The following is a 12,701-nucleotide window of genomic DNA, read 5'->3' on the forward strand; positions in this document are numbered from 1 at the left end:
AAAACAGACATAAACCTGCCCAGACTTGAGGGCAGAGGCAAAAGAACATTTAGATGAAAGGGATGTGGAAGAGTGTGTGACCAAAATAGAACCCTGCTCCAGTCTGTGTCTTCTTTTAATCATGCCTGCCTATGCAGGGCCTAGGACTTTGATCATTGCTTTTCAGAGACTATATTAAGACCAAACTCTTAATCTCTGACTATTGACGAGTTGAAGTGAATCGTGTGTTTTGGTGGCAGACAAGAAACATCTAAAGTCACACTGTAGAGTGGAAAAAAGAGATTAGGCATTTGAGGTTACCTACCAGAAGGTGTCTCATAACATCCAGCAAATCTCAAAAGACTTTGCTAAACACAAGGACGGATGCAGGGTGGCCTTTTGCAACGTTTTCCTTCCCTCCTTGTCTTAGGCTGTGTGTCAGCCTACCTTCCCCTTGTAAGGACAGGTTCAATGTGGAAGGCCAAGCTTTGGCAGAGGAAGTTTGTGCCTCTCTGTGTCTGGAAAATGGCAAATCTGCTGCAAAGACATTGCACTTACTACTTCCCTGGAGGAGGGAACAGAGGATCAAAATCACTACCACACAAACATAAGCTGATCATTGTCTGTGGGAACCATTTTATGTTCTAGTTAAGATGATGGCTTCAAAACCTAGGTATTTGGCATATAAATTGTAACACTTAGACACTTAATTCACCGGTAGGCCATGGTGATTGCCTAGTTGATGGGACGACAGGAGGCAATACCCACACACTCAACACCTGCTGACAGCTTTGTTTATTATTTACTCAATTACTTCATTTCTCATAATCGTACAGTAATTCTCTTATAACACTGTTATAGGTGAGATTGGTCACATTGTACCATGTCTTCCTTCTACAGTAGTGTAGTGCTTTTCCACACTTAACTTTTTAATAGAACATTTGAATATCAAGGAGTGCAGTTAACTAAAAATAGCGAAGGGACCGAACTTCAAGAGAAACAATTGCACACTCAGTTAAGGGTGTGATGCTATACAGTGAATTGTGTACATTCAAGAGGAAACAATAGAGGTCCCAGTTTGACACAGAACTGGAGGCATTTAGGTGGATGGAAGTGGCTCCCTTAAGACCTGTTTGGCAGCTTGGAAATGAGGTTTAATACTGGCTCGATCGCATTAGCTTTTCTAGAGAGTTCCTCCAGGCAAGAACTGAGAATGGTTGACGGGTGTAATCCTTATCTCGACGAAGGTAAAAATCTTCCAGCCACGTCTATAACCATCTTAAGACCCATTCATGTTGGACTTTTAAACTCAAAATTACACTGCACCCATCATAGGAGTTGCATTCGTAGTGTGTGGGAGTGAGGGTATATATACATCGTCATACATTTGAAGAAAGGAGAACATAAGAGCAGACTGAAAGAATAGGCAGTCAAGGGTAAGCGAGAGAGGAAAAAGAGAGAGAGAGATAACAGAGACATTGGTGGAAGGACTTTGGAGAGCTTTGGAGAGTCGAGGATAAAAGAGGAGGAGGGTGTGCCTGGAGTAAAACAGAATGGGGGAGGCGACAGAGTCGTAATCTTTTTGTGTTGTTTTTGTTTTGTTTTGTTTTCTGAGACAGGGTTTCTCTGTTGCTTTGAAGCCTGTCCTGGAACTAGCTCTTGTAGACCAGGCTGGCCTCCAACTCACAGAGGTCCATCTGCCTCTGCCTCTGCCTCCCGAGTGCTGGAATTAAAGGTGTGTGCCACCACCGCCCGGCCAGAGTAATAATCTTAACCCCACTCCTTGTTTTCCCTCCTGAACCTATAAGCTCCTATCTCCAACAGGGCTGGACGGCATCAGCAGCCTCACTATCCTTCTGTTCAATATCAAGACACCATTTTCATCACAGAGTTGAAGAGAAAAATGGAAAGAAAGAAAAAAAACAGCAGTAAGGAGATGTATACACCCTACCAATGGGGAACAACTTGCCCTTGGATTCCCTTTTCCTAAAGCTCGTGCACTGGCCGAAGGTGAGACAGTCAAGTTTTCATCTGTACTTTGTTCTAAAAGTTAGGGAATCTGTGAGGCAAAATGTACAAGATAAATCCTCCCCACTCACACGGGGAAGCCAGGATGCTGTTGTGTTGAGGGCACCAAATGCACCCCGACTCCAAAGGCTATGGGTGTACTTTGGCACTCTCCCTTCCTGTTGCGTGAGGGGCAATCTGTACATGGTTCCTTAGGAAGGTAAAGCTCTGGGGGAAGGGGGTTCCCTGTGGAGCTTAGTGCCTCGTTGGACAGCTGCATGTTTTAGGCAACACAGAGTGGCTAAAGTCCTGTGCTCTGGAGACACTGAGCTCATCCTGTAGCTCAGGACATACAGTGTTTGAGAGACCTGGGGAACATTGAGTCACCTTCCTGCCTTCATTGCTCATCACTAAAAGGCAGAAAAAAGAATAGAACTTTCCTTAGGGGGTTGGGGATTCAGTAAAACGTTTAGAGTAGTCCCCATCACACAGCAGCTAATCAATATTGTCTGTCATTATCCCTAATTGGACAGCATGAATAAGGCTCGGTGACCATGCTGGAGAGCCTTCCAGACCCTTCATGTGTTTCCATGGGGAGAGTTCCAGGGAAGGCAAGCTGGCTGAATGTACACTGGGTCATTGCTAGTCGACCTGGACCCACGAAGCTAGTCTTCCTGATAGCTGAGTCACCATAGCACTCTCGGGCAGAGTGCAAACGGGACCTCAGTCCCTACTGAGCATGATTGCCAGATGCTCTGGTCTATCCAGAGGCCCCGCTAGTCTCAGGAACCGGCAGAGTCAGGGGGTTGTGGGGAGGCAACCAGTGGCAATGACAGAAGCCAGCTGATTGACATTGGAGAAAGGACTGTCAAAAATTACAATATGATTCAGAAAATTTAGTAAGGGGAGTGTGGAGAGAAGCACTTTTCAGATTGATAAGAGCTTTAGTTCACTGAAATACTGGCAGGAAAGAATCTCATTCCCGGATGAAACCAAACATCAATCAAGTCCTTTCCATCCAGAGGAAGGGGCCCAGGACCAAACAGAATCAAGGCTCTTAGGTCTCTGCTGGTAGTTTCAGAGAGTATAAATATTTTTAGACAAACTCCTCTTATTTCCTGCTAAGCGGTCTGCCGAGTAGTCTTGCACTTAGCCCTCTCTGGATCTAGATTTGATAGGCGTTATTGCACTGCCTCTCAAAGATCATGTTGTTTCGAAGAAAGAATGGAAATTTACCAGCAATTCTGGTCCTGGCTTAACATGGAGAAGGGAAGACCCTCTATAAGACCCCCTGGACCCCTAGCAGAACCTGGGTCCACCTGTGAGGTCTGGAGATAGCAACAAGGGAGCCTGGGGAAAAAATCCATGAGAAACACGCATGGGCCACCTCATTGTCTTCTTCAGCGCATACCTGGGCTCCCAGCATTCCGAGGCTTCCTAAGAAATGCCAGAGCTGGGGCACCAGGCAGGTGAAGATTTATGCTTTCACTTCTGTTCCCAGGTGCCACTAGGAACTCACTAATAGTAGCACCTCCACCTTTGACCTTTCGTGGGCAGCGGGATGGAGCGCTTAAGCATCCCGGTAAATTTCTTGAAGAAAAACAAGTGACCGAAGAAAATAAATGCCAAAATGAGTTTCAAGGTAATCTTCTAAGGAAACAAAATGATGCTGCATGAAGCTACTGGCTGTTGGGTTGAGTGATCATGCAGATGGAGGTTATCACACCGGACAAGTCCTGCAGGGAGCAAGGGCTACTCTCTTCCTGGTTTAGAAGGTACCTGTGGAGCTTTGGATGTCCCATTTAAAAAAAAATGTCTAAAAATCCACAAACCCACCCAGATGTCCCCCTCTTCTCTCCTGCTTTCTTTTGGCAGCGACTCCCGGGCCCCATGATGTTAGATGTCCTTGCTGTCCCCATAGTCATTGTAGGGGACACTCAAGGTCTGCTCTTCACAGGTCTTCCTGAGGTCCCGGCTGAGCTCTGACCAGTCCAGTCCATAGGGCTTGATCTCACTGTACCGGCAGCCCAGGTACTTGAGTGAAGCTCGCCTCAAGCTGATCTTGGGCTCCTGAAGAAGTCCATTGCACCAGCTGCTCAGGTCTCCCAGCTGGGAAAGGATGAGGCCTGCTTTCCTGCAGGCCAAAGAGAAAGGATGCTTTCATCAGCAAACAAGCATGCCAAAAAGAGATTGCCAGAAAAGAAAATTACTGCCAGGGCGAGACTCCTGCCTTTAAGAGGGTAGAGCTGACCGTTCTACTCCGTCCTACTCCATGCTTTTCCTCTTAGCACAGCAGACCCTTCATGCTTGTCTGTCCAGTGAATAAATGAATCAATGAATGAATGAGTGCACTGATGGGGAATCTCAGCCAATCACATTCTGCTTAAGGTGTGTCCATTCAGGCTATAAAAGATCGAAGTGCCTTGCCCCCTTCCCCTTTTCGGTTTTACGGCTCCAATGATGTTCATGGGATTTCAGGTCTTGTAAGTTTTCCCCTTTTGATTAAAAGTCAAATCTTTATATAGAATTGGTCTGGTTATTTTATCAATCGACCACGCCCGCTACGTGCTAGGCATGGGCAGGTGAAGTGATGTAGGCACAAGCAAGAAATGGAAGTAACAAATGCAGCCAGGAAAAAACATAAATAAAACTGAGAAAATGAATAACTAATATTTTAGTGGGAATATATAACTTTTTAAATCATGGAGTCTGTTAGTCTTGAGAGAAATCAAATCAATGTTGTATAAAGTCAGTAATTTATCATCACTAAATGACAAGTAATGTATTTGCCTGAGAATTTCTCCTTTCAAAGCTAAATTTGAATTGATAAAAAAAACAGTCAATACAGTGGAATGAAAGGGGTATCTGATGTAACCAATTATGCCCGTGCTGAGGTAATTATAGTACAATAATCCCGAGGACAATAGGACTCTGGCTCACATTGACATGAAGCATATTTTGGACAGAGCAGACTCCCAGGTGCACACACCACCTAATTAACCTTCAGGGGAGCACACGCTCCGCTTCTTCATCTCCTTCATAAAGACACAAGGCCATTGCTGTTGCTACCAAACACCACTGAATAAACAAGCAAGGGAGTGGGTGAGAGGGCACCTGAGCTATTGAGGATCTGGGGAGCAGTAGGAGAGGAGAGCAAGGTTGCCCAGTATTACACACATTGACAATACTGCTATCTCAGCATGTGGAACCTCTGGCACACAGCCTGGCAAAACGGCTGCCACCGCCTGGTGAAATGGCTAACACTGTCTGGTGAACCGGCTAGCCCTGAGGTGACGGCTGTGTCCTTTCTCCTGGAGTCAGACGTGAAGGACACCTGGAAGCCGGTTCTCAGGCCATGTTGGTTTTCTTTTTAAGCACCTAGGACAGGGGATCCTCTCACTTGGTTGTGCTTCTTTTCTACTTTTCAAAGATATAAGTGGTCAGGAAGCCATGAAGATGATTCTCCTACTGGAGCAAGCTCATGAAAGGCTCAAAATGCAGAATAGAAAGCTTGCAGAACAGAATCCCCCGCAGTATTAACTCACTGCTAAGGTAAAAAAAAAAAAAAAACTTTTCTTGTAAAGAATGATCTCTTTTCTGCTTTAATCAACAACTTCTTACACAAATGGGAATTTTCCTGCATCTCTTTTATAGCAAACATTTCAAAGAAGAATAACTACACCCATTTAATTCCTCTTCCTCTGGGCAGCGGAGTGTGTTGTTTGGGATGGGGAGAGCAGTGATATCACTGGATTCCTAAGATGACAGGAAAAAGGAGGGTTAAGCTGGTGTTGGAGTAAAGATGTCAAACTTCAAGCAGCAAAGTCAAGAAACGGAGAGCAGTGTAACCTCACTAAAAAGAAGTTGTATTTTCTCCAGTGATGGTAGGTCGGAGGAACTCAAACCAACGGTCTCTCATCTGACTAAGGAGTCTCTCTGGATGATCTGAACTTTCCCTGTCAGCTCCTCTAGTTTGGTCAGGCAGGGTTCAGGGTTTTGGTGGCCCTTTCCTCTTAATCCCTCTTTTGTGTGCTATCATTAGCTAGCCTTCTGAGGAGTTGGAAGACGTGGGGGTGGGGTATGAAGAAAGAATGAGGACAGCATCTCATCATCTTCCGGAAACAGAAGGAGCACAACCCAGTAGCCTTTCAAAAGAGTGAATTGAATTAGTCTATGGAGTCTTTGTTGCTGTTTTCATTGCTCCCTGATTGTTCTTTAAATAATAATTACTTCGGGTCTGCTCTTGACCATCTCAGAGGCAGCAGCCTTCTTTGTTAGCAATGGTGCAACACTGTTGTCCTCAGTGTTTGCAACCTCAGCTCAGTCTGGAAGCCTCAGGTTTTAATAACTCTACCCAGAACAGTGGGAACCCTTTCTGTTTGCTAACAGGAAGTGTGTTCCCACAGACCCGTCTTTAGTCATTCTCACAATTAACCCTGGAGTGAGTTGATGTCCCTGAAGGCTGTGAACTTTTCCTTTCCTGTGGCTCTCTCAGACTCATGACATTAAAAACTAAGACTTTGTTTCCATGGGCTAATGGAATAACACAATGTTTTCTACTATGAATTTGTGAAAGATCAGTATTGCCCATGTGAGCCTTTGGGAGGAGAGTGTGGAGACCAGAGTGGGCTTTGCTTCACAGTGGCATTCCCATATCCTCCCCTGCTCACTTTCTGCATTAACCAATCTTCCTTCTGAATCTTGAGTCGCAAAAGAGAAATTTAAAGACTCAAATGCCGTTAGAAGTAACAATAAAATTTGCAATGCTAGTGCCATTCAAATTGTGGCATTTCTGCTCCCCAACAAAGAACTGTGTGTGTATAATGGATAAATCTCAGATTAAGGAAAGGAAGGGAGGAAAAGAGGGGCACTAGGAGCAGAAGGAAAAGAAAAAAGGAAAGAATGGAAGAGGAGGAGGTAGCTAGAGGAGAGTATGGCACGTGTGAGCAATAATTTGACCAGAGGTAGTTATAGGGTCTAGAGTGTAAAGGACATTGCTTAATACTTATCTACATTCTAAGTTAGAATTTATTTCTTAAAAAAGACAAGACAGACAGGTTAACTGCCCCCCTACATATTTCCCTTAGACCTACAACAGTGGCTTTGTTTGTTCAAAGTCTATCATTCTTTGTAAATTACAGGTAAACATACAGAGTGTAGCTAGATCCTGCCTGACTTTATACAAACAACTGTTTTATTCCAGGAAGAATAACCTAAATAGTCTACCTCCTCCAAAAATAATAAAGTAGAGCTTGGGAAGATGGCTCAGTCAACAAAGTCTTTGCCGTGCAGATGTTAGTCCAGTTCTCAGAAATCAGGACCCTGGGGTGGGATGCTATTAGAATCCCACATCCATAGAAGTAGAGACAGGAGGCAGTCCCCAAGGCGGACCTCTGGCCTCCAACCACACCCGCACACACCAGCACACCAACACACCTGCACACATATACGTACTTACGTGTATACACACACACACACACACACAGAGAGAGAGAGAGAGAGAGAGAGAGAGAGAGAGAGAGAGAGAGAAATAAAGGGGAAATATCCTGAACAATGGTTTTCCTGGAAACTTTCTAACTACTGAGGTGAGTGCCCTCAGATGTCAGAAGATGGGATGGGTAACTTCCGGGGAGCACTGCTCTGCCTGTTGACTAAAGTATGAGAACTGCTTAAGAGCTAGAGGTAGGAGTAGGCAGGGCTACTACAGTATCCATTTCCCTTACTTTGCCTCCTCTTCCTGACTCTCTCCCACCCTCCTTTTCTTGCTCCCCCACGTCTCTATCTCCTTCTGTCCTCCACCTTCCACCACACCCTGTCCTCCCCTTTCTTTTGCTTTCATTTTATTTTCCCTATTCTCACAGCCCTTGTTCTATCTTCAGTTTTCAAAGGATCTTGAATGATTTATGATACTAAATTTTATGCAACCTGCCTCTTCATTATGTCTAAGATTAACAGAATTTCCAGGAAAATCAGCTATTTCAATACATGGTCATAATAAACAGTCTAAGACAGGAAGTGCTATCTCTCTACACTCCTCATTCCCTACTTTCCAGGAATTCTATCTGAGTTTCATGACCTAAAAACAGTGTAAACAGTGTATATTGTGCATTAGGAAGTGACAGGATTGGGTCAGGAGTAAGTGGGAAAGTGCTATGTCACCTTAATGGAGGCCCCATCTTCTCCGACACCATCTTGAAAGAACATGCAAAAGTCTGCATCCCATAGGTAACGTTCATGTGCCCTGGATGATCCATGATGATCTCCTTAGTAAACCTTTTAGTTTCCTTCAAAAGACTGAGGTTTGATTTCCTGTCAATTTAGCATCTGGAATTTTGTATCAGTGGGATCAAGAACAGGAACAAAGGCTCGGGATGTGAATTCATGACTCAGCTGCTTCAAAAGAGCTGATTCCAAACCATTCTGCATGCCCTGGGCTATGTAAAACATGTTACTTAGTTCTCTGAGCGTTTGAGATCCCTCAGAAAGTCCCTACAATGTCCAGGAAACCGTACAACAGCATAAGAGACACACAAGGCTCCGCAGAGTGTTTAAAAGAGAATGCACAGTTCGCTGAGTACCTGGGACCTAATTCATCCTCACACCGCCAGGTGAATTCCCCAAAACTCTCGTAGTGCTGGTTATAGTGGTAGAGGACTCGATGCAAAGTGGGGGAACCCAGATCCAGAAGGGTGTTGTAGGCAGTCTGTTGCTCCTTGCCGCTGGTGTAGCCATTGAAGAGATTGTAGATCTTGTCTGCTATTTCTAAGAAGGGAAGAAAAGGCAAGTCCAGTTACTCTTTGGGAAATACATCATTAGGAGATTTCAACTCTGTGCAGAGATTATACAGAGTTCCTCAAAACAAAATAGATGGTGCTGTCTGTTAACATGTGTTATATATGAAATACCCCAGGCATAACCGTTGTTCCTGGAATCGTGATGAACACTACAAGATTAAAACAGGAGCAAGAAGAACACAATCAAGAGACATGGTAGACACAGATGTATAAGGCTGCTGCTGTGAAATAGTGTGCTATTTTCAATAAGGTATTTTCTAAGTGGAGTACTACATAGTTTTATATGTAGAAGAGTAAATACATAAACCAGTGATAGTTGTTCATTATCAGGGTCAATATTACTAGGTGCACACAATCGTGTGTGTTATGTGACTGGCAACACAGTGGATTTGTTTACATCAGCACCACAAGCCTGTGAGAATACACTTTGCTCTTCCATCATGACTGCTACATCATTACTGTGTATAGGAAATTTGTGGCTTCATTATAGGCTCATGGGACCACTGTGGTATATGTGGTCCATTACTTATCAAAATATCATTACATAGTATTCAGCCATTAATTATATATGTATAATCATATGCAATGTATGCGCATGTATTTATATGTGCCAGGAAATAAATATAAGCATATTTATTTATGCATGCATGGTGTTATTTTAAAACACTGATCCTAAAATATGAGATTGATATGTGTAATCTACTCTACCTCTATGCCACTGGGTTTCAGTTCTCTTTTTAATAAATTAAATGCCTTTGACTAATACACCTCTAAGGTCAATTTCAGCTGCCATACTCTTTGTCTTACCAAGGTTTGCTAACTAATAACAATAATAATAATAACCTAAGGCAAAAGCTCACATATTCATGCTTGATTGGAAAGTGCAATCCCAAAGAAATAGGTCTGGGGATAAAGGCCAATGAAGCAAGAAATGAGAGAAAATATAAAAGATTATGTCAGGAAGCTGGTAATGCCTTCCTGGGAACCCAAATGTTATATTTTGCAGGAGAGGATGTTTGAAGCTACCGAATCACTTCTGAACCATACAGTGGGAGGAATAAAGACTTGATGTTGAGTTCCCGTTAAAGATTGGTCCAAGTGTGCTTCCATATAAGACTGGTTGGAGTTTACTCCTATGGCACACTGACATGAAAACCTTATATGTGTAGGTAGCATTTACCTGGGTACCAAGTGGTTCTTTAAAAAGCACTGGGGAAACTCAGGCCACAGATGGCAGGCTTTGGCTCAGAGATAAAGTGAGGCACCATCAGAGAATATTTTTGAGTCAAGAGAAGAATTCAGAGAAGCATTGACTTTGGAACACTAAACATTTGCAGGAACCACATAGGCCCGACGTAAAGGTAACATGAGAATCTATATACATTCAGAAACTTAAGCTAGAACACTATACAATCCCAAATGAGTAAACATTCAGTTTAATTTATACCTGTGGTGTATCTGCCTCAAAAGTTTCCATGGCTAAGACTGAGTTCAGTGACATGCTAAAGCAGTTACAACTTTGCACAGCCTTAACATTCTTTTTGTTTTAAAATCTGAGGAGTTTTATCATTACATGTTTTCTCAATATGGCCATCAGAAAAAGAGATGCTTTTTGCATGTTCTTCTTAATATCTGAGAGCTATCATCTTCTGAGCAGGTGAGCAATGCTTGTCCTTTGGTGTGTTAATTCTGGAGTTGAAGAAACTGAGTTCTTGGGTGAAAAAAATCAGAATTATGCCTACTTGACCCCATTAGCCAATCACAGCACGGAATTCCTTGTGCTCACACCAGGTGAATTTCAGAATGTTGGTAAATGTCAGATCCACCAGAAGGTGTTGTGGGTAGAATGATTAAAACCAGTGCTGGCCTCCATGTTCCACTGGTTATTTGGGGGACGGGAGCTAAGCCTTACTTTCTTGATATCCTTGGAAGCTGTACAGTGCCAGATAAAAGAGCTGATCAGAATTGTTAGCTAAAAGAATACAGCTCCTAAGTTTGAGCATAGCTTGAATCTACTTGGTAGCAGGGTTTCCAAATGATCCCTCTCCAGGCTGGTTTGCACAAACCCTGGAAACCAAACCTACAGGCAGCACTGCCCATCCGTCTCCTTCAGAAATTCAATTAGATTCTCAGGTTGTTAAAATTCTCAGGCAGCTGTAATGAGATTTTTAGATAAAGAAGAGAGCAATTTAGAAACTGGAGTCCCATGATATCTCATTTTTATTAAAGGTTTATTCATTTACAAAGCTAAGAACTTTCCATGCTCACACCCCTCACTGCAGATGTGTGCATCTCAACAAATGAGATTAAGAGACAGACAAGGTTAGAGGTTACCAACCGGAGGTCATTTTGCTATTGTGGGCAGCAGTGAGGCTTCTGGATTGTCCCCTCGCCATTGCTGCTTTGCGGCAGTACTCAGTCATCAGTGGCATATAAACAGTGTAAGGTGTAAGAGGCGGTATCTTGGGGTAACTATCTCCAACAGAGCACATGTGGGCAGAGAGTCCTTGTACGTGTGGCAGGGAGTGGGGGCTTCTCTGGAGGTAGGAGAGAAGGAAACAGTGGGCCAATTCTGATGACTGGCTTGTATTATTTGGAAGGCAGGGAATGTTTTGCCAAGCCGAGAATGGTTAGGGAAGGAAAACCATCGGTGCTCATACCGCAGCTTAGATAGGGTGATTGGGAATTCCTCTTTGACGGATGCACTGATGCCAAATAATATTTCTTGCAGTGGGAGATAACGTGTCAGGTTCCAGGTTCTACGTGTTTCCTGTTGAGACATGGCCAGGGCAGTGGTGGTGCCTGGAGCACGCTTCGCTCTCATAACCTAAGAGTCATGTTTAGTTGAACAAGCCAACATCTGCATCCTGTGGGCAAAACCAAGTTCCACTACAAATCTGCTAAAACCAAGATAATCTAACTGAAGAGGATTAAAAGCCCATCAGTAAACAGGATCTTATACTCAGAAAAACCTCTGCTTAAGCTCCCAGAGCATAGCCACATCTGTCTCCTCCATCTCCCCTGAGAGAACGGAGACAGTTTTTTCCTTTAACAATTCTTTCTTTTTATTAATTAATATTTGAGACATTTTTTAACTTCATTAGTTTATATAGATTGTAAGAGTTCAATCATCCAAAAAATGCAGGTAGTTTAAATTATTATTTTACTTAGCTTTGAGCTTCACAGAAGTCTTCAGTTATCCATGACCGGTTCAAGTCCCTCTTCTCTTTAATATGCATGAGTCAGGAACAGTGACATGCAAGCGAGAAGATGACTAGGAGGCTGGAAACAGCATCATTGCAAGAAAGGGAGGCTCGGTTGCTGGAAGGGACCTGAGATCTCTCGGACAGTGGGATAAAATAACAGGGCTGGGCTGAAGCCATTAGACTCAAAGGCATAACTAACAGCAGCCATCAGACTTTTGAATAGACTCAAGTTCCTGTGTATTGGATACACAAGGCCTTGGATACATTACTTAACCCCTTGGGTCTTAGTTTTCCTGTTTTTTTAATAATTGATAGTAACATACACTTCCCAAGATTATCATGAGAATAAAAGTTTTCCTGAATGCAAAACTTTGATTTAGTGCAATATCTGCCCACAGTAACTTTATATTTAGTCATTGATTTTATAAAATGGTCAATGAATGCTAAACAAGTCCTGGAATGTTAAGCAAATGTGCTTGGGAACCACGTAACTGAGAGAATCTGGTAAAAGTCCTCACTTTGTGTTTGCCGTGTTGCGGTGGGAGACAGTCAAGTGAGCAACAAAGCATCCTAAGTAAAGGAAATGAAGTGTGCTAGAAGGCATGGAAAGAAAACATGAATGGGAAGGATGGGAGTATTGAGAACTTTGCCAGTTTAAGTGGGGTGTCTGCACCAGATCTCAATGACACGATAGGCACTGGGATTAGATACAGAA

At 43.3% G+C, this 12,701-nt stretch overlaps 1 protein-coding gene across 2 annotated transcripts in view; it reads right to left on the reverse strand.

Moving 5' to 3' along the window:
* Window positions 1-757: 757 nt before the first annotated feature.
* Astn1 (astrotactin 1) overlaps window positions 758-12,701 on the reverse strand; it is a 321,086-nt gene continuing 309,142 nt past the window's right edge. For both annotated transcript variants that reach the window (XM_087906372.1, XM_087906373.1), the window contains exons 22-23: window positions 8,565-8,748; window positions 758-4,120 (exon numbers count right to left, since the gene is read on the reverse strand). In XM_087906372.1, coding sequence (XP_087762498.1) covers window positions 3,883-4,120; window positions 8,565-8,748 — 422 coding nt within the window. In that variant the 3' untranslated portion in view covers window positions 758-3,882. The remainder of the gene's footprint in view (window positions 4,121-8,564; window positions 8,749-12,701) is intronic.

This window comes from Myodes glareolus, chromosome 5 (assembly GCF_982192425.1).
Source record: "Myodes glareolus chromosome 5, mMyoGla1.1, whole genome shotgun sequence".
Taxonomy (NCBI): Eukaryota; Metazoa; Chordata; class Mammalia; order Rodentia; family Cricetidae; genus Myodes; species Myodes glareolus.